The sequence below is a fragment of the Lontra canadensis genome, unplaced genomic scaffold (genome assembly GCF_010015895.1).
Source record: "Lontra canadensis isolate GAN:19392208 unplaced genomic scaffold, GSC_riverotter_1.0 scaffold5, whole genome shotgun sequence".
Taxonomy (NCBI): domain Eukaryota; kingdom Metazoa; phylum Chordata; class Mammalia; order Carnivora; family Mustelidae; genus Lontra; species Lontra canadensis.
The window spans coordinates 32,214,938-32,241,962 of record NW_022630999.1 but is presented as its reverse complement, the minus strand read 5'-3'; the positions used below and the strand labels follow the sequence as shown (position 1 = coordinate 32,241,962).

General features: G+C 39.4%; 1 protein-coding gene across 1 annotated transcript; it reads right to left on the bottom strand.

The window, feature by feature from the left end:
- Nucleotides 1–219: 219 nt before the first annotated feature.
- RARS1 (arginyl-tRNA synthetase 1) lies at nucleotides 220–26,983 on the bottom strand. The gene is made up of 15 exons (XM_032851765.1): nucleotides 26,899–26,983; nucleotides 25,248–25,382; nucleotides 23,517–23,705; nucleotides 21,639–21,747; nucleotides 21,022–21,122; nucleotides 20,328–20,449; nucleotides 18,859–18,979; nucleotides 17,275–17,404; nucleotides 15,682–15,786; nucleotides 12,121–12,299; nucleotides 11,500–11,609; nucleotides 6,860–6,965; nucleotides 1,856–2,028; nucleotides 1,471–1,718; nucleotides 220–438 (listed from the first exon to the last, which is right to left on the bottom strand). The coding sequence occupies exons 1-15, from the start codon at nucleotides 26,941–26,943 to the stop codon at nucleotides 329–331; spliced, it is 1,983 nt and encodes a 660-aa protein (XP_032707656.1). The 5' UTR covers nucleotides 26,944–26,983; the 3' UTR covers nucleotides 220–328.
- Nucleotides 26,984–27,025: the final 42 nt, after the last annotated feature.

Genomic DNA, 27,025 nt, shown 5'->3' with positions numbered 1-27,025 from the left:
GACTCCTTATCAAGTTAAAATGAGCAAGAAAACATCCCAGCCAACCCAATAAAAACTCTCACTGAAGTATACAACAAACCTTCTTACTCCATGACCCCACTACGTAATTTTGGCTTAAATGGTCAGCAGAAATTAGCGTATTAGTGAAAGTAATGTTTTTCTTTCCAGAGGCCCGGTTGTTAGAAGAATAAACAAAACAAAACAAAAAACACATTACACAGATCGCTGACAAATGTCCTTTACTTATTTTTGTATCCGCATGATTGTAAAAAAGCAAATAGTGTTAAATGGCTATTTTTGGTAAAAACACACAGTGTTCAAAGAAGGATTACATTCTTTGGACAGGTTTTATTCCCAGGATATCAAACGCCTTGGCCATAACAGCAGCTACCGCTTCACAAAGCAGCATACGCCACATGTTTACCTTCAACACTTGTCCTGAGAACATAAAAAAAGAACGGGATTAATGTGTCTTTTAAAAAATTATTACTGAAGAGTCTTTGTTACTTCTATATTTTACTGAAAGATGAACAGCCTACTCCATCATGTTTTAGAGCTTTAACTAGAATTACCTCCATATTAAAAAATACAGATAGATAGGGGTGCCTGGGTGGCTCAGTGGGTTAAGCCTCTGCCTTTGGCTCAGGTCATAATCTCAAAGTCCTGGGATTAAGCCCCACATTGGGCTCTCTGCTCAGCAGGGAACCTGCTTCTCCTCCTCTCTCTGCCTGCCTCTTTGCCTACTCGTGATCTGTCAAATAAATAAATAAAATCTTAAAAAAAAATACAGAAAGACAATCCAAAAAAGAAAGTTGTTCCTGTTCAAGACATCTGTTTCTAACTGATAAGGGGAAACAAGATCTGCAATGATTTATCTTTCTTTTTAAACTCTTCAAGAGTTTTATCTTGGGCATCATGGTCTGATGTAACTATAAACCTTAATTCCAGGATTATAGATTATTTTTTAGTAATACAGTTTCAGTTCACAGGCATGACCCTCAAAAACACCTACTTACTCTATAACAAATTATTCAGTCTACTTCAGTAACTATGTAACCTTAAAGCCTAGATAAGAAAAGATGCCAATTTTCTCCCAAGGGCAGTTTCCATTACCAAGAACTCCCAAAGACTCATTCTGGGACCCTCAGTAATTCTGCTTCTGTTGGCAATGTCCTATTCCTAGTCCTCTTTCAACTGTTTTCTTTGGAGTCCTATGGTTCTATGCCATGTGCCTGAGGGTGGGAGAAACTACTCTGGGAATGAGAATTCCGTTTATGCTCTTATGAGATCTAGTTGAATTTTGTCTGTTATGTATGCTATGGACCAGTATATAACTGTTTGGGGGGGGGAGCAGTGGGGGGTAGGGTGGGATCCAGTAATAAAACAAGTTGAAAACCATCTACACCCAATTCAAAGAAATGCCTTGCTGATGCCCCACCCTCCAATATGACCACTGAATGAGACACTGACCAGTTTGCCGATCTTTTTCCACACAGTAACAGTTATCATAGAATTCTGTGAAAGTAGTTGCCAGCTCATAGATATAATCACAGAGCGTGTGGAGAAATAAGTCATCTAAAATCTTCTGGAGAATCTCAGGGAACCGCAAAATGCACCGGCCTAGTTTCCATTCCTTCTCATGGTCCAAAATGATCTTAGTCTCTTGAGCAGCCTTCTGGAGCATATCTTCATCAATATTGGCCAGACGGGCTATAGACCTAAGAAATCAGACAAGAGCCATCAATTTCTATGGTTAGGCACATTCTTCTCCACTTAAGAAACAACACAGTAAGAAATGACCGATATAACTGGAAATCCTATCAACTAATTCAAAATAAAACAACACTACAATTACCTGATTCTAGTGAAGGCATACAACAAGTAAGCAGCTGTGTTTCCTCTGTCATCCAGCATTTTGTCAAAGGAGAAGATGTAGTCATTCAACCGGTTGTGAGAAAGATCTGCATATTTGATACAACCATAAGCAACAGATGTCTGAGCAGCCTTTAATTCCTCTACGGTTAAGACCTTTAGGGAAAAAACAAATACTTTATAGTTTACTGACCACTGCCTTTGTCCTGGTGTCCTGGTGTCTCAGGCTCAAGACAGGGATTGGGAGCATCTAATGGTTTTCCTTTATCAGTAAACTAATAAATATTGACACTGAGGGAACATGGGCCAATGTACAAAGGAAAGAATAATTAAAATACAACTCATCAGCTCTGGATAACAAAGAATGTTTCTTTGAGAAACCTGATCTGTAAAATATGAAGTGCCGGCTTGAATACTTCCCCCAAAATGTATTCAGTAGAGATGAAACAGAAAACACCAATTATTAGAGAAAGACAAATACCGTATGATTTTGCTCATGTGGGACTTAAGAAACAAAACAAATGAACAGATTAAAAAAAAACCAAAAAACAGACCCACAAATACAGAGAACAAACTGGTGGTTACCAGAAGGGAGATGGGTTGGGGGATGTGTGAAATAGGTGAAGGGGATTAAGAGTACACTTATCTTGATGAGCACCGAGTATGTACAGAATTGCTCAATCACTATACTCTACCTGCAACTAATAACACTGTATGTTAATTACACTGGAACTTAAAAAACAAAACATGGTGTCAGAAGTAGAAGAACGAACTCATGCATTGTTTTGTCAATTTTGGCCATGTATTCTGAAGCACTGTCAGGCCACAAGTGAGTAAGGTGCTGTTCTGGACACGAGGGAGTAGCCTGTAGGATACTGACCCTTCCACCAAAGGCAGCTATTTGAAAGTTGGATAAATCATATGAAACAACCATATGAAGTCACCAGAGAACATCAACACAAGCTAAGTTTGAGGGGCCATGTATAGGGGAAACACAGAAGTTGACTGAGTTCCACATTTATGTGACCTTCCCCCCTAGGACACTGTCCAAATCACTATGTGGTGGGCAAACATGGAACAAAAGCCAGGCAGAAAGAAGTGGTCTTACTGGGGTTAAGAGGACAGAGTTGAGTTTGGAGCTGCCAAAGCAGTGAGGACAAAATCACCAAGTGGGAGCCACAGAGGAGTGAAAAACCACCCAATGGCTGGCATTAACAAGGCAGGACTCCCCACAAATCCAGCAGGAAAGAGCAAGTGGGTGGCTGAGGAACTGACCAGATTTCAGCAGGTGTGTGAGGCTAGGACATCCAGCAGGAGCAAGGGGAAGGGCACTAGTGAATACACTAGAAGGGCCCTATTTCACCAATAAGTACCTCACCCCAAGAGTAAAATTGAAATGCTTCATTCAGCCCTAAAAAGCTCAAGAACAAGACCGACAGAATTAAGATAGTAGCTGGTACGCTATCTGCCAGAGGAAGATTGAAATGATTGTTGGAAGATGACATTATAGAGAACGTTTATAATTTTTCATTCACAACACCTAGCATCTAGCTTAAAAAAAAAAAAGCAGCTTAATAAAGCTAATAGATGTGACTGAAAATCAAGAGGAAGGGGTTAGATCGGGGGAAGGTGGACATGAAAAGGAAACAAAAACAACAAAAGCAACTTTAAATCTGGAATTGCTTAGAATAAAGATATTGAGGGGCACCTGGATGGCTCAGTGGGTTAAAGCCTCTGCCTTTGGCTCCAGTCATGATCCCAGGGTCCTGGGATTGAGCCCCACATCAGGCTTTCTGCTTAGCAGGGAGCCTGCTTCTCCCTCCTCCCAGCTCCTTCCCTCTCTTGCTATCTCTCAAATAAATAAAATCTTTAAAAAAAAAGTGTGAGAGACATGGAGGATGCATCGTCAAAAATTCTAATACAGTACTCAGCATTTTAGAAAGAAGAGAATATGGCAAAGATGCAATAATTTAACAGCTATGGCTAAGAATTTTCCTAAACCGATGAAAGGTTACAACCTACAGATCAAGGAAGCCCAGCTACTTCCCAAGCAGGATGCGTTCACCCCCACCCCCCACCCACAAAAACCTCAAACCACACTTTGGTCTTTCTTAGTCAAAGTACTAAAACAAAGTCTAAGAAAAATAGTGAACGTAGTATCAGAAAAAGTCACAGTATCTTCAAAGGAGAAACAATGAGACAAGTGATATTCAAAAAAAGTACAGAAGCTAGAAGACAATGGAACGCCACCTTTAAAATGCTGAAAGAACAACTACTGGGCTAGAATCCTATGCCTGATAAAAATACTGTTCAAAACTAAAGGTGACAAACCATGAGAGACTATCGACTCTGAAAAACAATCTGAGGGTTTTGGAATGGCGGGGGGTTGGGGGTTGGGTGAGCCTGGTGATGGGTGTTAAGGAGGGCACGTAATGCATGGAGCACTGGGTGTGGTACATAAACAATGAATTCTGGAACACTGAAAAGAAATTTAAAAAATAAATAAAAATTAAAAAAAAAAACAAAACTAAAGGCAATACAAAGATGTTTTCAGAAAAACAAATGCCAACAGAATTTATCACCAGCAGACACCTGCACAACAACCAAAAAAAGTACTAAACGGAGATCTTCAGACTGAAGGACAATAATCTCTAATGGAAGCAAAACCACTTCAGGAAGGAAGTACACAGGAAAGGGTAAATACATAAATATAAATGAATATTGATGGTCTGCAACAAATAATGGTTAAAAGACTTGAAAAGATCCTTCATAAAAGACAAATAAACAGCCAATTAAGTATTAAAAAGTACAATCAACATCATGACCCATCAGGGAAATGCAATTTTTTGAGAGAGGGAGCAAACGAGCAAGCACGGATGTGTGCATATGGAGGGGAGGGGCAGAGGGAGAGAGAGAATCTTAATTAAGCAGGCTCCATGTGCTGCTCAGAGCCTGATCTCACGTTCCTGAGATCATGACCTGAGCTGAAATCAAGAGTCAGAGGCTTAACCAACTGAGGCACCTATGCACCCTGAAAAACGCAAATTTTAACCACAGTAAGATGCCACTGCCTTCACCAGAAGACTGACAAATCCAGTATTGGCAGACAGGGGCAACTGAAGTGGTCATATATTAGTGACAGGATTGCATACTGATTATAGTACTCTTCTTGGGGGCATGTATTGCATGGAGCACTGGGTGTGGTGCATAAACAATGAATCTTGGAACACTGAAAAAAAAATTAAATTAAAATAAAAATTAAAGAACACCCCCCCCCCCAAAACCCACAATACTCTCCTTGGCAATTTATAATGAAATTAAGCATAAGCCAACTCTAAACTTAAGTCCACCAATGATATTCCTAGATATATATCCCAAAGTAAAAGTGCATGTATCCATAAAAGGGCTATAACAATGTTGAAATTAACATTTTATTAATATCAACCAAGAAACGGAAACAACTCTAATGCCCATTGATAGAATGGATGAACAAAATCTGCTATATTCATACAACAGAACACCATTCATTAGCAATAAAAGGAAATGAACCTGATACACCTAGAAAACAGTACCGTATTTTATGAAGTCCTAGAACAAATAAAAGTGACCCATGCTGACATGAAATTTTCTGGGGTGATGGCTGGAGTTACCAGGCATATATATGTGTAAGAGATCATCATGTTTCACATTTTACTGTATGCAAATTGGTCAAATAAATAAAAGAGTCAAAGCAGTTTTTACCATCACTCAGAAAAAACAAATTGGTGAGATGACCAAAATTCCCACCTTTCATCTGATTGTGCTAGATATGCCAAAGCCAGGACTAAAAGGAAAAATTACTCAGGAGATACCAGCTGTGGAGGCTTGGCAACCACCTAGTAGAAGTAGAGAGAAAAGCTATTTTACATTTCATTTTGTTGGCAATGGAAAGGGAGCAGGTGGGGACAATGTAGTCTCGTGGTCTGCCTTCATCCTCTCTAGACTGTCCGTGATCTATCTGAACCAAACAAAAGGGCTTTCCCTCAAAGGACCTTCTTTTGTGTTTGGCTCTTTCATGTCTGTGTTTCACCCTTCTCTATTTCTCTTTCTGTAACTGTACTGCTTATAGTAGTTATGTTCATTCCAAAATATCACTTGACTTACTGAAGGGTAAGAGACACAAGACCCTTTTGAATCTCACTTTGACTTTCCTATCTTAAAAAATGTTTTCCTTGTCCAATTTTCTTCACTTTGCTTTAATCACTCAAATTACACACAAATCTAACCACAGTCCTTTTTAAGGGTGCTACGAAAGCCCACTACATTGTTGCTACTCTGATGGCTGACCAATGGCCTTGGGTGGTAGGTGTTGACTGCCAGGACTACTACTCTCCCAAGTGCTCCCAGAAAAAGGATCTCAGCAGATGTAGATCCTAGGGTAAGCTGGAGACTCTAACCTCTTAAATAGAAATAGTTTTGAATCATTACTTGAAAGTGGTGATAGGAAAACACCAACAAGAAGCAGAGATACTATGCCACATTAACACAGGAGGAAACAGAGTCTTTTTTTTTTTTAATATTTTATTTATTCATTTGAGAGGGAGAGCTAGAGAGAGTAGGAGCAAGAGGAGCAGCAGAGGCAGAGGCAGAGGCAGAGGCAGGGGCAGAGGGAGAGGGAGAGGCAGATTCCCTGCTGGGCGGGAAGCCTGACATGGGGCTCGATCTCAGGACCCTGAGATGGTGACCTGAGCCAAAGGTATACGTTTAACCATCTGAGCCACCCAGGTGCCCCAGGAAACATAGTCTTTTTAATAGCCATAAACTGAATTTTCAAACTAAATGCTCAGTAAGGGAACAAACTTACTGTGGAATAATTTCTGAGCAATATAAGCTTGTCCTAAGTGGATTTGGTCCTCATAATATTCCCCAGTTCTCTTGATAAAAACAAAAATGGAAAAATCACAACATAACACACAGTACAAACTATGCAAATAAGGCATTGGATTACCTTATCTCTTTCTTTCTCCTTCAATTTGTCCATGGATCGTTTTAGTCCTTCTTCTAGAAGGTCTATGAGGCGCACTGTTTCACCTGAACGCGTTTTAAACTTCTTCCTAAAAAAATTTCAGAGTCTCAATTATGTAGATTTTGAAACAGAACTTCTCACTTAGAAATCTTTGAAGATGAAGGTTTGACACTGCCTTGTTCCAGCTGGCAACCAGGTAAGATGCCAAAATAAAGAGTGGTACTTTGGGGAAGAAAGGGAAAAATGAAACAAGACGAAACCAGAGAGGGAGACAAACCATAAGAGACTCTTTAATCTCAGGAAACAAACTGAGTGTTGCCCGAGTGGAGCGGGATGGGAGGAATGGGGTGGGTGGCTGGGTGATGGACATTGGGGAGGGTCTGTGCTATGGTGAGCACTGTGAATTATGTAAAACTGATGAACACAGACCTGTACCCTTAAAACAAATAATACATTATATGTTAATTTAAAAAATAATAATAATTTAAAAAAAGAGTGGTACTTTTAAATTATCTTTCATCTATAGCCCTCAACTCAAAGCTTTCTATGTGTTAGGCTCCTAACAGCATTCTTTTTATGCTGACCTATAATACATTGCCCAAAAGGAAAACAAAGACATTTGTTAATTTGCTTGTTTTCATGAACAAAAAGCCTGGCTTATTTTGCCTTCTTTGAAAAGTTAATAAAATACATGTTTGCTCCTAGAATGGTTTAAGGACTATACAAATTCCTAACTGGAATCTCCTTTGCATTTCTCTAGATAATAGTCCCACCTGCTGACTGGCAGTCAACTCTGGATGCACAACAGAAATCAACTTAAAAGCTTAAGAAAAACAGGATGGGGGCACCTGGGTGGCTCAGTGGGTTGAGCCTCTGCCTTCAGCTCGGGTCATGATCCCAGGGTCCTGGGATTGAGCCCCACATGGGCTCTCTGCTCAGTGGACAGTCTGCTTCCCCCTTTCTCTCTGCCTGCCTCTCTGCCTACTTGTGATCTCTCTCTCTCTGTCAAATACATAAATAAAGTCTTAAAAAAAAAAAAGAAAAGAAAAAGAAAAAAGAAAAGCAGGATGCCAGGACTCCATTCATACCCACTGAAATCAATCTGAGGATGCGGCAAAAGCACTGATAAGCACTGTCCTGGGCAACATTATCATTAAAACTATTTCATGGGGGCGCCAGGATTAAGCCTCTGCCTTCAGCTTAGGTCATGATCCCGGGTTCCGGGATCAAGCCACACACTGGGCTCCCTGCTCGGTAGGGAGCCTGCTTCTCCCTTCCTCCCTGCTCATGCTCTTTCTCTCTCTCTCAAATAAACAAAATCTTAAAGTATTTCATAAACACTGGATTTTACTGCCCTGGCTGGCTCAATTGGTAGAGCATATGATTCTTTTTTTTTTAAAAGTTAATTTATTTATTATTTTTTAAGATTTTATTTATTTATTTAACAGGGGGAAAGAGAGCGAGCATGCACAAGCAGATGGAGTAGCAGGCAGAGGGAGAGAGAGCAGCAGGATCCCCATAGAACAAGGAGCCTGATGCAGGGTTGGATCCCAGGACTCTGGGATCATGATCTGAGCTGAAGGCTTAACCCACTGAGCCACTCAGGTGCCCTGAGCATATGATTCTTGATTTTGGGGTCAGGTGAGCATAGAGATTACTTTTTAAAATTGGATTTTACCTAGGGGCGCCTGGGTGGCTCAGTGGGTTAAAGCCTCTGCCTTCGGCTCAGGTCATGATCCCAGGGTCCTGGGATCGAGCCCCGCATCGGGCTCTCTGCTCAGCGGGGAGCCTGCTTCCTCCTCTCTCTCTGCCTGCCTCTCTGCCTATTATGATCTCCGTCTGTCAAATAGATAGATAAAAATCTTTAAAAAAAAAATTGGATTTTACCTATTAAACAGAAGTTTGCACAACACTGAGTTTATAACATTTTTTTTTAAGTTAAAAATTCTTTGGGGTGTCTGGCTAGCTCAGTCAGTAGTAGTGTGTGACTCTTCATCTAAGGGTTGTGAGTTCAAACCCTACACTGGGTACAGAGATTACTTAAAAATTTTTTAAAATTTTCAATGCAATAATGGTACAAATAAGCATGTTTTTCTATCCAACACAAAGCCTACGAAAATAATCAAGATACTTCCTATTAAAATAGTATTTTCAGAGTTACCTCAGGAAGGATCTTCTTGCCGTTTATCACAGAATTAAAATCCCTTTATTACCCATCCTCTGAATACATTAAATATTTCTGTGGCTTTCCTTATGACATCCCCTAAATAGTAGTGTTTAGCAACCTTCAAATCTTCTGCCTGATAAAATGTTATCCATCAAAAAACTAGCCAAAATGCTAAGGGAGGCCTTCCCTTAATGTCTCTATAATAATTGGTCTCTTCTGTTAGTCCTTATCTGCACCTGTCTTGAATTTTTCTGCATTTTTGGGGGTTTATTCCTCGGCTCTGGTTCTAATACGAGGGATCCATATCTGAATCCTGAAAGTTTTTTAAAAAAATACCTAACACCTATTTCAGAACCTAATATGTCAATAACTGCCCTGGTGGGGCCTGGCATGTATAGTTTAACAGTCTCCCCAGGAAATTGTTCCCCTTCATAAAATAGGTTCCTTCAAGGAAAAGGTCATGTTCTATTATCTCTCTGTATACACTGGAGCACCCAGCCAATGCCATGAACAGGTACTCAATAAATAGGGGTCAAAGGAATAAGAGGAAGATGATTAAAGGATTAAATACTGTAAAAAAAAAAACAAAAAAACAAAAAACACTTTAAAACAAAATTTCAGGACACCTGGGCAGCTCAGTCAGTTAAGTGTCTGACTCTTGATTTCAGCTCAGGTTATGATCTCAAGGTTATGGGACTAAGCTCTGTGTCAGGTTCCACACTCAGTGGAGAGTTCAAGATACTCTCCCTTTCCCCATGCCCCTCCCCGCACTCTCTCTCCCTAAATAGATAAATCTTTAAAAATAAATAAAACAAAATTTCACTAAGAAACAGCAGAATCTGACCATTTTAATGTACATATTTAAAATATGGTAAGCTGCCACTGGTTAGCTATCATTAAAATTCTTTTTCTTGGGCACCTGGGTGGCTCAGGGGGTTAAGTCTCTGCCTTCAGCTCAGGTCATGATCTTAGGGTTCTGGGATCGAGCCCCACATAGGGCTCTCTGCTCGGCAGGGAGCCTGCTTCCTCCTCTCTCTCTGCCTGCCTCTCTGCCTACTTGTGATCTCTGTCAAATAAATAAATAAATTCTTAAAAAAAAAAAAATTCTTTTTCTTCTTTATGGCCTAGGATGCCACAACATGATGCTGAGTGCATAAATATGAAACAGCAAATAAAGGGAAAAAATACCTTAGCATTATGTGACCAACAAGTTAAATGCCAAGATATGAATATTGGTGATTAATGTAGATATAAAAGTAAATTTGATAATTTCACCTAATTGTAAAAATAATCATCTAAACATTAGCCTAAAAAATGAACAGTTAAGAAACTAAGAAAATATAGGCCATACTCAACTCATTGGTTAGTTTTCAAGTACATTCTTTGGAGACCTTGGATACCAAAATAAAGACTTTGTGTCTTTTGATTCTAAAAAAGTGCAGCTCTATAGAGGAGTCCTACATTATAATATAGAAGTGTTTGATGTTGATTCCAACAAAGTCTGTGATCTCCACATAATCTGTATCTAAAATAATAATCTGACACACCTAGCCTGACTTTTACAATGCTTAATTAAGGCTTTTGTAACATTGGCTAACCAAGCATCTTGAGCAATTTCATACAGTTGTTGTTTTTTTTTTAGATTTTTTTTTTTTTAATTTGACAGACAGAGATCATAAGTAGGCAGAGAGGCAGGCAGAGAGAGAGGAGGAAGCAGGCTCCCTGATCAGCAGAGAGCCCTATGTGGGGCTCGATCCCAGAACCCGACACAGGGCTCAATCCCAAGACCCTGAGATCATGACCTGGGCCAAAGCAGAGGCTTTAACCCACTGAGCCACCCAGGAACCCCCTTTATGTGGTTTTTAAAACCATTACCACCTTTGTGTGATATTTGGGCTGTATCACTAACTCTAAAATACCACAGATTTTAAGAGACAAGATAAGTAGCTAAGTGACCCTACACTATCAAATGCAAGATGCTAAAAATTTTGTGCCTTTGAATTGATGAATACTATCTATATATTTCTGCTTGTATTAACCTTTTAGTTCATGAACACGGAACAGAATGCGGGGAGATGACTGGAAAATAGAAAAACTGGAAATATATTAACACGTAGGTCTCAGGGCACCTGGGTGGCTCAGTCAGTTAAATGACTGACCTTCGGCTCAGGTCATGATCTCGGGGTCCTGGGACTGAGCCCTACACCAGGCTTCCTGTAAATCTGTTAAATCTATTTTATTCAACTTTGTCCAAATCTCCCTAAAAGGCTACATTCTCTAGCAGTGATAAGATATAGGTACCAAAGCCTCAGCTGGATTCACCACTACCACACATACAGACTATAGAAAATTGTACACATTTTAATTCTGATATGGTATCAAATGAAATGTAGTCTCTTCCAAAGAAACCTGGGGGTCAGGTACATTACTAACACTCAAGACTCTCCAGACTTACTTGTCTTCTCCCAGCACCACACCAAATCCAGCATGAGACACTCGAGTTACTTTCGGGTCATACCAACCAGCCATCTGGGCAGCACCAAATACTGTCTGAAAGTGCACAGACTGCAAAGAAACAAACAGAAAGTGACGCACTCAGCTTTCTAATAACAAAAAAGTGACTTAAAACTTTGTGCTGAGGGATAAAGATTTATAAAGTTCACTCACAAATCTTAGAAGGCAAGTATAATTGTAAAAACTCTTCTTTATACCCAAGAAGTCAGAGTGTAAATATGAGAGAGTTAAGAGCAGAACTATTGTACTTTCTAAGTCCAGAGGTTTTTAAAGTGGCTGAATTAAGAATAGCTTCCTGTGCAATAATCTCAATTAAATTTTAGGTCCACAACCACCTTTTCAGATAGGAAGGGTCACTGATGTTTATGGAAATAAGCTGAAAAGCTGGGAAGTACTGGAGTATGACCAAATCCAAACCCTGTTTTTCATCTTATGTTCCACTGCAGTTCTGAATTTTAGTCTTTGGGAAGACTTATAGTCTTCCAGTGCTAAATGCCATAAACCCCACCACACTGTCTCAGCTCCAAACGGATGATGTAAGAACATAAATCTACAAACTCACTTGTCCACTGTCCACCACATAGATAACCATATCTGCTTTTTCCTCAAATAGTCTTTGTTTAAGAGCAGCCAGGTCAGATGTATCATAGGTGTAACCTCCATCTGATTTTACTATGGTTAATGGTATAGAACATCCTGGGACAAAAACAATCTTTCTGCCGTCATCCACTTGCACAAATCCTAGGAAAGAAATCTTTATTAATAATGTTAAAAGAACCCTGAAGGAATGTAAAAGATGGCCATTATAAGATATTTACTAGCGAGCTCAAGAAATCACATTTTCCCCCCACATTATAACCTATTAAGAGTTTTGGAAAATGGCTATTGTCAGGGTTGTATTGGCACCCGCAATGTTCCCAGGACACAGCTGAAATATGCTGGTAGTTTTCTGGAGTCACACTATACTTGGCTCCAAACACTTATAAAACACCTTACAGGGTGCCAGGTGGCTCAGTCAGTTGAGATTCTGACTCTTGGTTTCAGCTCATGTTATGATCTTGGGGTCTTAGGACTGAGCCGTGCATTGGGTTCTGCACTCAGTGCAGAGTCTGCTTGTCCCTCTCCCTCTGCTCCCCCCTCTGCACTCTCCCTCTCTCTCATAAATAAAAATAAATCTTAAAAACACCTACTGGAGCCCACCTACTCAAAGACACAGAAACAGGAATCCATGCTCTGTTTTCAAGTTAGAGCCATATACTTTCTCTGGGGAAAAGATGCAATTTCTACGACTGCCTCCTGAAATGTACTGAAAGGAAGTGAAAACTGTACCAGGGTCCAGGAAACAAACATGGCAGGGCTTAGCATTTGGAATCATTAGTGGAAAGAAAAAATAAAGTCATGTTCATATAATCATGTTGAAAAAGACAAAATTCTGGGGCGCCAGGGTGGCTCAGTGGTTTAAGCCTCTGCCTTCGGCTCAGGTCATGATCTCAGGGTCCTGGGATCGAGCCCCACATCGGGCTCTCTGCTCAGCAGGGAGCCTGCTTCCCTCCCTCCCCCGCCTGCCTCTCTGCCTGCTTGTGATCTCTGTCAAATAAATAAATAAAAATCTAAAAAAAAAAAAAAAAGGAAAGAAAAAGGCAAAATTCTTTGATGCAGTAAGGGACAAGAAAGAACATGATGACAATAACAAAGCTGTACTTGACTACTACTATGTAGTAATTTCATTAAGTCTGAAATTCAACCTTCACAATAACTCTATGTAGCACATATAGTATTAGTATTGATTTCTTACAGTTTAGGAATCTGAGGCTTGGTAAGGTAAAGGCAGTATAAAATTGTAGTTAAAAACAAGTTCTGAATGTGAAGAAAGGGGACCCTCTTGCACTGCTGGCGGGAATGTAACCTAGGGCAACCACGCTGGATAGTAGTACAGAGGTGCCTCAAAATGTTAAAAATACAGCGATTCTACAACCCAGCAACTGCATTACTAGGTATTTACCTAAAGAATAAAAAAACACAGATTCCAAGGAAAACATGCACCCAGATGCTTATAGCAGCATTATCAACAGCCCAACTATGGAGAGCCTAAATGTCCACTGAATGATAAATGGATAACAATGTGGCAAATAAACAGAATGGAATATTACTCAGCCATCGAAAAGAATCAAATCTTGCCATGTGCAAAAACGCAGATGGAACTAGAGGATATTATGCTAATGCTAAGTGAAATAAATCAGAGAAAGACAAATATCATATGATCTCGCTCATATGTAGACTTTTAATAAACAAAACAAATGAACATATGGGAAGGGGGGCAAGAAAAAAAGGAGAGTGGAAAATAAGCCATAAGAGACTCTTAGCAACAGAAAACAAACTGAGGGTTGAGGGAGGGAGGTAGGTGGTGAATGGGCTAGATGGGTGATAGGTATTAAGGAGGGCACTTATGATAAGCACTGGGTGTTGTATGTAAGTGATGAATCACTCAACTATACTCCAGAAACCAATACTGCACTGTGTTAACTACCAGAAATTAAAGAGAAAAAAAAAAAAAAAAGGCACTGAGGCTAGACTGCCGAGGTTTAATTCTCAGACTTATTAGCTACATGACCTTGGTAAGTTACTCAATTCTCTGTGCTTCCTTCTCGTCATTAAAAAAGTCCCTAAAATTTTACTGTCTTAAAAGTATAATCCCTCGGGGACGCCTGGGTGGCTCAGTTGGTTAAGCGGCTGCCTTCGGCTCGGGTCATGATCCCAGCGTCCTGGGATCGAGTCCCGCATCGGGCTCCTTGCTCAGCGGGGAGCCTGCTTCTCCCTCTGCCTCTGCCTACCACTCTGTCTGCCTGTGCTCATGCTCTCTCTCTCTAACTAATGAATAAATAAAATCTTTAAAAAAAAAAAAAAAAGTATAATCCCTCGGCCATAGATTGTGATTAATAAATATAAATTCCCATTCAAGGAACTAGGCTTTCTTGGAGATAACAGGTTAGCTGATTCTAGCTCTGAGGCAGGACATAAACAAAATAATCTTAGAATGTTGGGTACCTGAAAACAAAACAAGCAAACTAACAAAGACTAGAGACTATAGGGGTCAAGAAAAAGACAAAAAACAAGAAACCCAATTTGAGGAGGCTACCTTTAGCCAAAAATGGGACAGTCAGAATTAAAAAGGCAAATGATTAAAAAATATGAAATATATTAAATGCTGTTTATAATAATGCTAAAAACAACTCAGTTGAATCTAGAAGATGCTAAGAAACTAACTTATTATTCTGAAATGGATGAATCATGCATTTATACTGTTTGTCTTTTGTGAACTGTACTTCAGGATAACCCAAAATAATTATGTGGCAATGTTTGGCACAGGAGAATTCAAAGTAATAAAGGAGGAACAACAGAACACTACCATTTTCCAGCCTCCAATGAAATAATGGATCAAAGTCATGATCATCAATAGCTGCTAAAAACAACAGAGGAGGGTCTAACAGGAAAACCTGTGGACAGGAGATGCCTAGGTGGCTTAGGCACCTAGCTTAGCAGGTTAAGCTGCTACCTTCGGGGTCCTGGACCCTTCAGGTCCTGGGATCGAGTCCTGCATCAGACTCCTTGCTCGGTGGGGAGGCTGCTTCTCTCTCTGCCTGCTTGTGCTTGCTTTCTCTCTCTCTCTCTGACAAATAAATAAATAAAATCTTTAAAAAAAAAATCTGTGGACAGATCAGGCTGACACCCGAACCCACTAATCCATCTTAACATAAAGAAAGCCAACCAAACACTGTTGACTGTTTGTAAATAAACAAAAGACAAAAATAGAAAACACAAACCATAATTTAAATCAAGCCTCTTCAGAAGACAGAGATAGAGGAAATGTTAAATAATACCATGTGGGAAATTCGCTAAGACAAATGGCCCAGTTTCTTCAATAACAAAAGGGAAAAGCAGGGAGTAGGGAGGGACCCTAAGGATTTATCTAATTTTTAAGATGTATATTAAATGTAATGTATGTCTAGACTAAAAAAAAAAACCTAACGATTAAAGATCATAATATTCTCTCCACTTTTACCTGTTTGAAAATTTCCATAATGAAAAGCTTAAAAAAGAAAAAAACAAAAAGCAGAATGCCTACCTTTATCTTCGAATTCCTTTACAATATCATTCATCCTGTCTTGATAGAAGGACTCCCCCCTCTCTACTAAAGAGATGTCCAATGCGTCATAGATTTTATTAAACTCTAGGGAAAAAAGTCACCAAATTAAAAAAAAATGAGTAAGAATTTAAATAAATAGGAGACATGCATCTTACATTAAAAGAAATTTATTCTGGGGCACCTGGGTGGCTCAGTTGGTTGAGACTGCCTTTGGCTCAGGTCATGATCCTGGAGTTCTGGTTCAAGCCCTGCATCGGGCTCCCTGCTTAGTGCGGAGTCTGCTTCTCCCTCTGCCCTTCCCCCTCTTGTACTCTCTCTTTCTCAAATAAATAAATAAAATCTTAAAAAAGGATATATGTACAGAGACTTGTTTTTAAAAAAAGATTTTTTTTTTTTAAAGATTTTATTTATTTATTTGGCAGACAGAGACACAGCGAGAGAAGGCACACAAGCAGGGGGAGTGGCAGAGGGAGAAAGAGGTTTCCTGTTAAGCATGGAGCCCTATGTGGGGCTCGATCCCAGGACCCCGGGATCTTGACCTGAGCCGAAGGCAGATGCTTAATGAATGAGCCATCCAGGCGCCCCCAAGACATTTATTATTTAACTGCAACATTTCAGGGGCACCTGGGTGGCTCAGTCAGTTAAGTGTCTGCCTTCAGCTCAGGTCATAATCCCAGGGTCCTGTGATCAAGCCCCATACTGGGCTCCTTGCTCAGAGGGGAGCCTGCTTCTCCCACTCCCTCTGTACCTCCCTCTGCTTGTGCTACCAAATAAAATCTTAAAAAAACAAAACAAAACCCAATGCTGTAACATTTTAATTCATTTATTAAGTAAGCTTAAAATATGATGCACACTATATACATACTGCCATTTTGAAAATATGAAAATACAGGAAGACACCCATCAAAATATTAACAGTCAGTAAGACTATATTTTTTTCCCTGTCCATTATGTTTTTTCTACAAGCAACAGGTGCTTCTTGCGTAACTTTAGAAATGTTACCCTTAAAAAAATGTAAGTGAAAAGAAAAAATGAACAAGCTTCTCCCTCTCCCACTCCCCCTGCTTGTATTCCTTCTTTTGTGTCTCTCTCTGTCAAATAAATTAAAAACAAAACAAAACAAAACAAAAATCCCTTAAAAAATAAAAGATCATGTTTGAAAATCTGAAATTGTCTTATATCCTGCTGTCTATTTCTCTTCACTCTGGTCTGACACATTTCTAAACAAATTTATTCCAATGAGTATTATAGCTTTGGTCACTACTATGAATAGGATTTTCCCTCTTTCCTTTCCTAATTAAAAAAAAAAAATGTTTTTGGAATTGAATTTTTCCTAATTAACTTTTCCTGGTTTCTAAGAAAGTTAAAATTTGCACTTGATTATCTTAATAAACTTTCTTAATAGTTGTTTCAGTGTCAGAAAGTATTTTTTTTATATATATTTTAAAAAAATCTATTTGCCCATCTTTCAAAGTTTAACATGTCACTAAAGTACAACTGAGTAAAGACCCAAGGAAACTACACACAATGATATTTCTGGGATGAATAAATGAATTAAGCCTAGAAACTCACCTTGGCGGGAAACATCACAGATAAGCTTCCAACCTTTTGTAATATCTGGATTTTTACTTTGGAGCAGAACTACACACTGGTATGCCCGCTTCTTAAATTCCTCCTCAGTATCAAATCTCTTCTTGGATTCCTATGTTTGAGAAGAAAAAAATAAGTAATGTTTATTAAGAAAGAGCCAGCCTTTTATTTCTAGATCAAGAATTTATTCATTTCTAAAGCAAAAAGCAAACATACACATACAAAAACAAAAGTGAGGAAAGTGACAATTTACAACACCAGTACAAAAAAGAGAACAGATGCTTTATCACAATAGTCAACAATAGTTACGAATCAATGTGCCAAAGAATCCTATGACTTCTTCTGAAATCATTTTCTTGAAAATACAAATTCTCACCACAGTGCTACCTCCACTTTTCCAATTCACAAAAACCTTCTCCACCCCAATGGCTTAAGAGTATAGAAAGAATAACTAACAGGAAGGGTTGAATTTTCTGTGCTTCATCTTCCATTCTAGATATGGTCCTGGATGAATAATTAATTTTTTGTAATTAAAAATAAAACTGCTTTCATTGGTTCTATCTATTCTGAAAATAACACATGTTACTGCAAAACAGGAAAAAATATATAGTTAACCCTACCCCAACCTAACCATGCATAACATTTTGCTGCATTAATTCTAGACATTTCTTTGTGTTTTAACAAAAACTGGAATATATGGCTTTTCTTTTACTGCTTTTTAAATTTAGTAACGTATCATAAACCCTTTCTAGCAAACAGATCTACCTTATTATATTCAGAACACAGAACTCCAATAGATTATAACATTAGTTATATAACTGATAGTCCCACATTAGTCAACACATTGTTTTCAATTTTTTCATTAGAAAATACTTATAAGACAAACCCCAAAAAACAATAACAAGAAAAAAACCCACACAAATGTTTACTTTTTAATGCTGTAATCCTATTCTTGGGAAGCTGTCCATCAAAAGGAAATAATTTTAAGAATATAAAAAACTTGTATGTACAAAGTTGTTTACTGAATGGATAAATGCACTCCAAAAATTTGGGGGGGCGGGATAGGGATTAGTATGAACTTCAGTACACCAATCCAACAAAACAATGTGCAGTCAAACCATACAGGAACATGAAAGTTGATAATGAAATGTAACACAATACAAAAACTCTATTATAATCACAAACCATGTAATAAAGATTTGTATATGGATGTCACAAAGGGAAAGCTGACAGTGCTTAATTTAAAATATAGTACCTTTGTCTTTTAAAAACTATTCTTACATATAACATTTTCAACTCATATAAAAAAGAACATCAAAAAACTTTTTAAATACTAAAATCTTTTGATCAACAAACTCCTAAAAATTCACTTAATAATGGGTAACATGGTAAAGTTCAATTTTTAACATGCACTAATTAAAAATTCAAAGATGCTGTGTGAAAGGGCAGAGAGTTTAGTTTTAACCCCACCGTAGCTTCAAATACCATTCTGAACTCCCTAAAGAAAACTAATAATTATTATGAACGGTAAACACACAAATACTGTAACAATAAATGGTTTCTAACCTTATAAAAGGCCTGAAGATCCCCAATTGGAGGTGAAACTGTTAGGTAATCTGGAAATTTATCTTGCAGGTGCGCGATGAGCATGCCGAACTGGGTCCCCCAGTCTCCTACATGGTTTAATCTAATGCCAATCAAAAGAAAAAACCATTTAAATGACAAACATGCTTAAATTAGACAAACTATATTCCATTAGGAACCACTAACATTTAAGTGCCAGTACATCATGTTCAGTAACATCTTGTTTATTCAGCCGTCTCCTCAACCAGTCTGCAAGCTCCAGGAGAGGCAAGGACAGCATCTGTACATTTAGAAATATTTACCCACTGCGGTGCCTGGGTGGCTCAGTTAAGTATCTGCTCAGGTCATGATCCCAGAGTCCTGTGATTGAGCCTGACGTTGGCCAGCAGTCTGGTTCTCCCTCTGGTCCTCCCCCTACTTGTGTTTGCTCTCACTCACTCTCCACTCCCTCTCAAATAAATAAAATCTTAAAAGAAATTTTTTTTATGGGATGCCTGGGTGGCTCAGTCGGTTAAGCATCTGCCTTTGGCTTGGATCATGATCCTGGGCTCCCAGGATTGAGTCCCACATCAGGCTCCCTCATCAGCAGGGAGTCTGCTTCTCCCTCTGCCCCTCCCCCTGCTTGTGCTCACTGTTTCTTTCTCTCTCACACAAATAAATAAATTAAATCTTAAAAAAAAATTTTTTTGTTTAAATGTATACCCGCTGACAGAGTCTGCACATAATAGGCCTCCAGGATTTGTGGTCAATGAAGTTCCTATCAATGGACTGTGATTTGTTTATTGTATAGATAACTGAGACATAGGCAGGTGAACCAATGTTGATCTGATCATCACAACTTTATGAAAATTTTAACTTTTCAACCAATTATCTTAGTGTGATTTAAAAACTAACGTCAGTGGACAAAATTCTTCAAAATGTGTCAATCCAACCACTTTACACCCTTTACTGTTTTTAACTAATTTCAAACCACCAGATCATCTCTTAACTGGATTATTACAAGAGCTGTCTAACTTACGGTTCTGCCTTCTTTGCCTAGTTTCTTCACAGAAGCCAGACTAATCCTTAATCAGATTACACTGCTCCTCCTAATTAGGACTCTCCAATAGCTTCCCCTCACACTTAAGAATAAAATCCCAATTTCCTACCATGGCCTACAGGCCCAGCATAATCTCTTTCTTGCCTACCTTCCCCCTAATAGAATATAACCCCATGGATACAGGAAGCACTCAAAAAGTACTTGTGGAATGAATGGGGTAACTTTTCCCTGGTTGACCCACAGACAGTCTAAAAGGTATCAGTTCAGAGAAGCCCAGGACATAATTTATTTAAAAAGCCCACTGGGTGATCAGAAGCAGAACCATACTTACAAATCACTGATTAGTCAAAGATTCTTTCTCAAACAACTTTTTCCATTTTCTAAAGAAATTTCTAAAGGCAAGAGCACATACCTTAGCACATCATATCCTGCAAATTCAAAGAGGCGGCACATGCTCTCTCCTATGATAGTTGACCTGAGATGGCCTACATGCATCTCCTTAGCTATGTTGGGAGAGGAGAAGTCAACTACAACCTGAGACAGGAAGAGGAAAAAAGTTTTTTAGACAATATTGTACTTTAATTATTTAATGTGATAAATATAGGTACAAAGGCCAATTATGTTACAATATATAAATATATCAAAGTAACATCGTGTAAATCTTAAATTTGCACGTTATGTCAATACCTTCAATTAAAAAAAGTTTTTAAAGGGGTATAGACGTTTTATTCTGCTAACATTCATTAATAACATTTAAAAATAAACTCAGACTTAGATAACAGGTTAGGTTGTAATTCAACTGTTAGATTTCTGGTGAATCTACTTGCCCATTAATAATTGAAAAAGAATCAAACTTGTTTATACAAATTATCTATCCTGTTTCAGCCAAACCTCATAAATACCAGCAAACTGCTTCAAATGGCTTGTGGAATAAAGTGGAAAGAAAAGCCACATACAAGCAAGACCCAGGCAAAAGGCTATTTCAGTTATATTCATAATCTCGAATATTAATTAAATTTCAATATAAAAAGTGACCAATGGTTCCCTCCCAGCCCTTGTCATACAGTTCTAAGGTGTTAATATATCATTGCAAACTGTGCATATACCTTTTTATTCTCACCAAGGGCAGGGAGTTTAACACCATTCACCAGGAGATTGGTCAACTGTTGCGATACAAAGTCCTTTCTTAAGTGAACATTTATAAAACCTAATGAACAGTAAAGGAGAGAAAAGAAGTCAGATAGTTTCCTATCTTAGAAGACTGCTCACTTCCAAAGACTAAATTTCAATTATGCTGGTTCCAGAGCACTGATATGGCTCTGGCAAAACAAAGACTCCAACACCACCTGAGGCCCTCTCGTTAACTCCTTCTTTCAGTATCTATTTCAAATATTACCACTCTCTTGAAGCTTCCTACTTAATCGTGGGCCCCTTCACTCTCAGTATATGATTTGTTGGTGGCCCTTTTATCACAGACTTATCTGCAATTATCACCTTTTTGCTAATGAAAAACTGAGTCACAGGGAGGTGAAATAACTCATCCACGATTAGGCAGCTCAGACTAGACTAAAACATCAGTACTGTTAACTCTCAATCCAAGGTATTTCACCACCTTGTTTAGTATACTAGTTTAAACCTACATTTATATATTATATGGTTCTTTTTTATTTCAAAAAGGACCCAACATCAATACGACTACTTAAGAAGGGTAACGCTGTCATACCAGGGCCGGCAATTTCAACTTTTTCAATACACTCATTGTCTGGGAGGTGTTTGGTAATGTTTTCGGCAATTTCTCTTGGATTAACTTTCTGTTCCTTGGTTTTGAGGATCTATAACACAACGTAAAATGATTCATTACACAAGAGTCCAGGAAGTTACTCGAAAATACACAACTGATAAAGCATGAACTGCATCTGCCATTAAGACCCACCAAGAGGCAGAAGCAGAGAAGTCCAATGACCTTGTAGATGGACAGATCAGAGCAGCAAGCATCAACAGTGCCAAGAGGAATACAAAATACAAAAAATCTACACATTATCTATAACTCTTTCATGAAGATTTAAAATCTTTAGTTATGGGGCGCCTGGGTGGCTCAGATGGTTAAGCATCTGCCTTCAGCTTCGGTCATGATCTCCAGGTCCTTAGATTGAGCCCCAAGTCAGGCTCCCAGTTCAGCAGGGAGTCTGCTTCTTCCTCCCCCTCTCCATATGCTTGTGTTCTCTCTGCTACTCTCTCTCTCAAATGAATAAATCTTAAAAAAAATAAACAAAATAAAATCTTTAGTTATGATGCTGGTGAACAGGATATTCACATTTGGAATTTTCAAATCATCAAAGTGTGCAATATTCAGGCTTGGGTAACAAAAATAGTACCCTTATACCTTAACCACAAACATATTATACAATGCAGCTATTAAAACTGGGGAATTCTGGGGCACCTGGGTGGCTCAGTTGGTTGAGTGTTAGGCTTCAGGCTCAGTGAGCACGGAGTCTGCTTGTCCCTCTCCCTCCCCTGGCTCCCTCTCTCTTGAATAATTAAATAAAAATCTAAAAATGTGGGAATGGGGGAGCCTGGGTGGCTCAGTGTGTTAAAGCCTCTGTCTTCGGCTCAGGTCATGATTCCAGGGTCCTGGGATCGAGCCCCGCATTAGGCTCTCTGCTCAGCAGGGACCCTGCTTCCTCCTCTCTCTCTGCCTGCCTCTCTGCCTACTTGTGATCTTTGTCTGTCAAATAAATAAATAAAATCTTTAAAAAAAATTGTGGGAATGTTGTTGGCTTAGCCAATTAAGCATCTATCTTCTGCTCAGGTCATGATCCCAGAGTCCTGGGATCAAGTCCTGAATCAGGCTCCCTGCTCAGCAGGGGAGTCTGCTTCTCCCTCTGCTGCCTCCCAACTCATGCTCGCTCACCCACTGTCTCTCATAAAGAAAACTTTAAAATAAAAAATAAATTAAAAAATATAACTCAAGGGATGCCTGGGTGGCTCAGGTGTTAGGTGACTGCCTTCGGCTCAGGTCATGATCCCAGGGTCCTGGGACTGAGCCTCACAACAGGCTCCCTGCTCAGCAGGAAGCCTGTTTCTCCTTCTTCCACTCCCCCTGCTTGTGTTTCCTCTCTCGCTGTGTCTCTGTCTGTCAAATAAATAAAATCTTAAAAAAAAAAAATGTAACTCAAAATGGTTCTTATTTAAAAAAAGGAGCAGGGATTCCTCTAACTAAAAATGAAATACATAAGCCCACCTCAGATACCACAGTTGTATCACATACGTAATGGCAACACTGGTTGGTCAATGGCTAACCTGTAATCTCTCACCTTCTAATACTCATCAGTAACACCGAGCAATCCTGGACACAACAGGAGAGAAGGACCGAGAGTATCAACTACCACCCTTCAATACTGAAAATACATATAAAATATACACATAAAATTTGAATATTCAAACTTGTGTTTTAAAATTAAGAACATACTTCCCCTTTCCTTGAGTTTTTCAGAACTGTGGAAAATAGTTTGCTACTATTTACGATGTAAAAAAAGTAATGATGATGATTAATGTTTAAGAAAATCAAAACACCAAGAATACTTTATAATAATACAATCACCTGAGAGATACCCATAGCACTATTACACTGATAGTCCCCAAACTTGGGCTGTTGACTGGGTGTCACTATCAGAGGAGGATTTTCCAAATCCGGATATGCAGCCTTAATGGCACAACCAAAGACTTCTTGCAGTTGGCTATTGATGTTAATCATATTTTTAGTTGGTCTGGTTCTTTCTGCTTGAAGACTCTAAGGAAAGAAAGAAAATGTCAACAAAATATTAAATTATCATACAAAATATTCCCCAAAATTTTGAGAAACCTTTAAATGTCTTGAGAAAAATTAACATATGTTGTGCAATGCTCATATCTGGGACAAACGTAATAGGACAGCCACCCAGTAAGTGGTTATAAGTCAGAGCGTGTGACGAAAGTGACGCAGCGAAAGAAGTAGAGTGAATGAATGGGTGTCCCACACAGTATTTTATTCATCTATGACTTGTTTTCTGTTGTTTGTGTACCTTGTGTTTAGCTACTGTTTTTCAATAGAGCAAAGTATCTGTGAAAGAACCAATGAGCCGGCCCCCCATGACACTGACAGTATTCTATGTATAATGTGTAAGTGTACACATTAAAGCTGTTATGCATTATGGAAACGTGTATCAGAATACACTGTACTTGGGGCGCCTGGCTGGCCCAGTCAGTAGCACATGGGACTCTTGATCTTGGGGTTGTAAGTTTGAGACCCATGCTGGTGTAGAGACTACTTAAAATCTTAAAATAATAATAATAATAAACTGTACTTATTTTCTGTGTTTTTCCTCATACCTTCTACCACACCAGAGACATCTAATAATACTTCTGAATTAAAATAATTATAATACTTCTGAATTAAAATAAATACAGAAATGAATACAAATGAGTGCAGAATAAATGAGGTAATCAGAAAAGTGAGGTATCGGGGGAAGACTTCATGGAAAAGAAATGTTATTTTAAAAGACTCAAAGACAAAGTTATTTCAAACAGAAGAGATCCCAACTAGGTGATAAAAAGACTTCATGGGAGTGGGGTGGGCAGAGTCTGGATAAATGGAGTCAGCTTTGGAAAGAATTTAATGCCAGTGCAGCCTGGCTGAAAGTAGTCTACACACACTGCAGGACAATTATGGGGGTGAGGTCATCCTCCAGGATGTGTCATCAGCAGACTTGAAAGGCAGACCAAGACATTAAAACCTCCACTAAAACAAGATCAGTTTTTTGAAAAAACTGATTAACACTGTTAGATTATAAGGTTATTAAATAACAAATACAGCCCAAGATTCGTGGGGAAAAAAGTTCTGAAATACTAAGTGGAAAAAACCAAATACGACACCATAAAATATAAAATTATAGAATAACCAACTTAGGGCAGAGGACTCTGAGTATATTCTATATTATCTTCTTTTGAAAGAGGCAATTTATTTAAAATTCAAAAAATGGTCTTTTTAAAAAAGGGACTGGCATAAACTATTAAAAGAAATGTCTCAACCTTATTTGAAGCCTGCTTCAAGCTGCTCAGATTATTTGCATGATCAAACATTTCAAAGGGCCCTGGAAGGACAAGGCTATACCAACTTCTCCGTTACTTGAACCAACAACTCAATCCTAAGTAGCCTAAGACAGGGGAAGAGACAGGGTTTCTTTCTTCATGTCTCCATGTTCCTGAGTATACTTTCTGAATCGTGGGTAACAAAAGTTTTGTAAAAGATGCAATAATTCAAATCACAGAAGGAAGAACAACCTGGCGTACTTACCTTTCGAAGGATATTCAGTCGATACTTTAATTTTAAATTTTCTTCTCGCAACTGCTCCAAATTTGGAGAAACTTCTAAACAACCGCAATTTTTTAACTGATCAATTTCAGCGGTCAGAGACTTAATCTCTTTTTCCTAAGAAGGAAAAGGCACTTTGTTCAGTCCACAGTCCACGTACGATTGGTGACTTCTGTAATGGGAACGGTGCCATAAACTTATTCTTTTCCTCTCTCCCACAGGGCGTGGCAGAGGTGACGGGAATGAAGGACCTTCCCTTTGATAAGCCGTGATTTTTCCTCCTGGAGGCTTTTGATTACATCAGCATATTATCCTTTTGTATGAAAGAATTGAGTGTGTATGTTGGAGGAGAGGTATCAAGCACATAATGGGATAAGCTTTATGTCCTGTTTCTCTGGTCTTAGTAAACCAGTCTGCTTCAGGGAGAGTACCAGCCACGTTCAAAAACGACCAGCCTGACGGAACTACCAAATCTTAGAATCTGGGGCTGTTTTAAAAAGGAAATGCCTTTTGTCACATTTAATATACTTCAGGTGCCTTTTGCCCTTCCTTAGACAAAATGACTTCCCAATTTTCCCCTTAGTTTCCACTGTCTCAGGTCCTAGACCAAGTATTTCACTCTAATATCGAAAACTAAAGACATGCCAATTCATAAGAAAATAGTCTCCAACATAACAGAAGTGCTAAGGAGGAGATTCCTCGCTTGAAATCTGAGAATCTTTACAGGAGATAGTTACCGCAAGAACAGGCTGCCATAAATCAGCATACATGTGTGTGTGTGTATATATATATATTCCACGTACAGAGCTAAACCTTTTCCAGAAACTATCTCTATTATGATTCTTTATCACAACCCGATGAAGGCACTTATTCCCCGACCCTGACAAAGAACATATGGCTCCAAACCAGGAAGAACTTGCCATTTTACTTGACCCACTTGTTTGTCGTGATTGCTGATTTCATATAAACCAGTTCCCTTGATATATATGAGGTATATTAAACCACCTTCCTATTATTCCTCCCTACCTGAGCATAAAAGATAATGGAAATGTCCCATTGTATAAGCTGTGACTGTTCTTCCCCCAGGAACACGGACGGTGGAGGGCAAATGAACCGCTGTATGGGCTTGTTCCATTCCTCTTGCTCAGTATCAATGGAGAGGACCGCTGAGCTGCGAACCAGGACCCAGGGCTCCTGCTCTTATGCCACCTCCCTCTCTGCCTGACCCCCGCATCCCGAGAGGGCACGTGTGTGTGCGGGGAAGGAGGACCACAGTGGAGAAAGCCTGTACTGAACACGCCAAGCTCCAGCGCACCGAAGACCCTGATCTGGGGGGCTCTAGGAGGGCGAAGGCCTCTACACCGGGCATGCTGGTGTGGAAGGCTAAAGATCACTGTCACATGGGCCTTGTGAGGATGGGTTCTTCCTCTCCAACCCCGGAGGGGCATCCCTGGGAGGGTGTTCGCTTCCGAGGTAGCACAGGCCCGGATCTCTGGACAACGCTGCCCGCGCCTGGGGGCGGGGGGATCAGGACGGTCCCCGGCTCCCTGAAGCTGTCCCGATGCTGCTCGGGCGGGAGGCAGTTCCTAGTCCTTCCTCTCCCAGCCTTTTCACTGGTCCCATATGGCCCTACCTGCTGCAACAGCCTCGCGGAGCACTGAGACACTAAACCTTCCATCCTCCCGTCAGCGACTCACACTTCAAGTGTCCGGAAGCGGAAACGATCGGCCCCCTTCCGGAAGCGGAAACTTTCCTTCCCG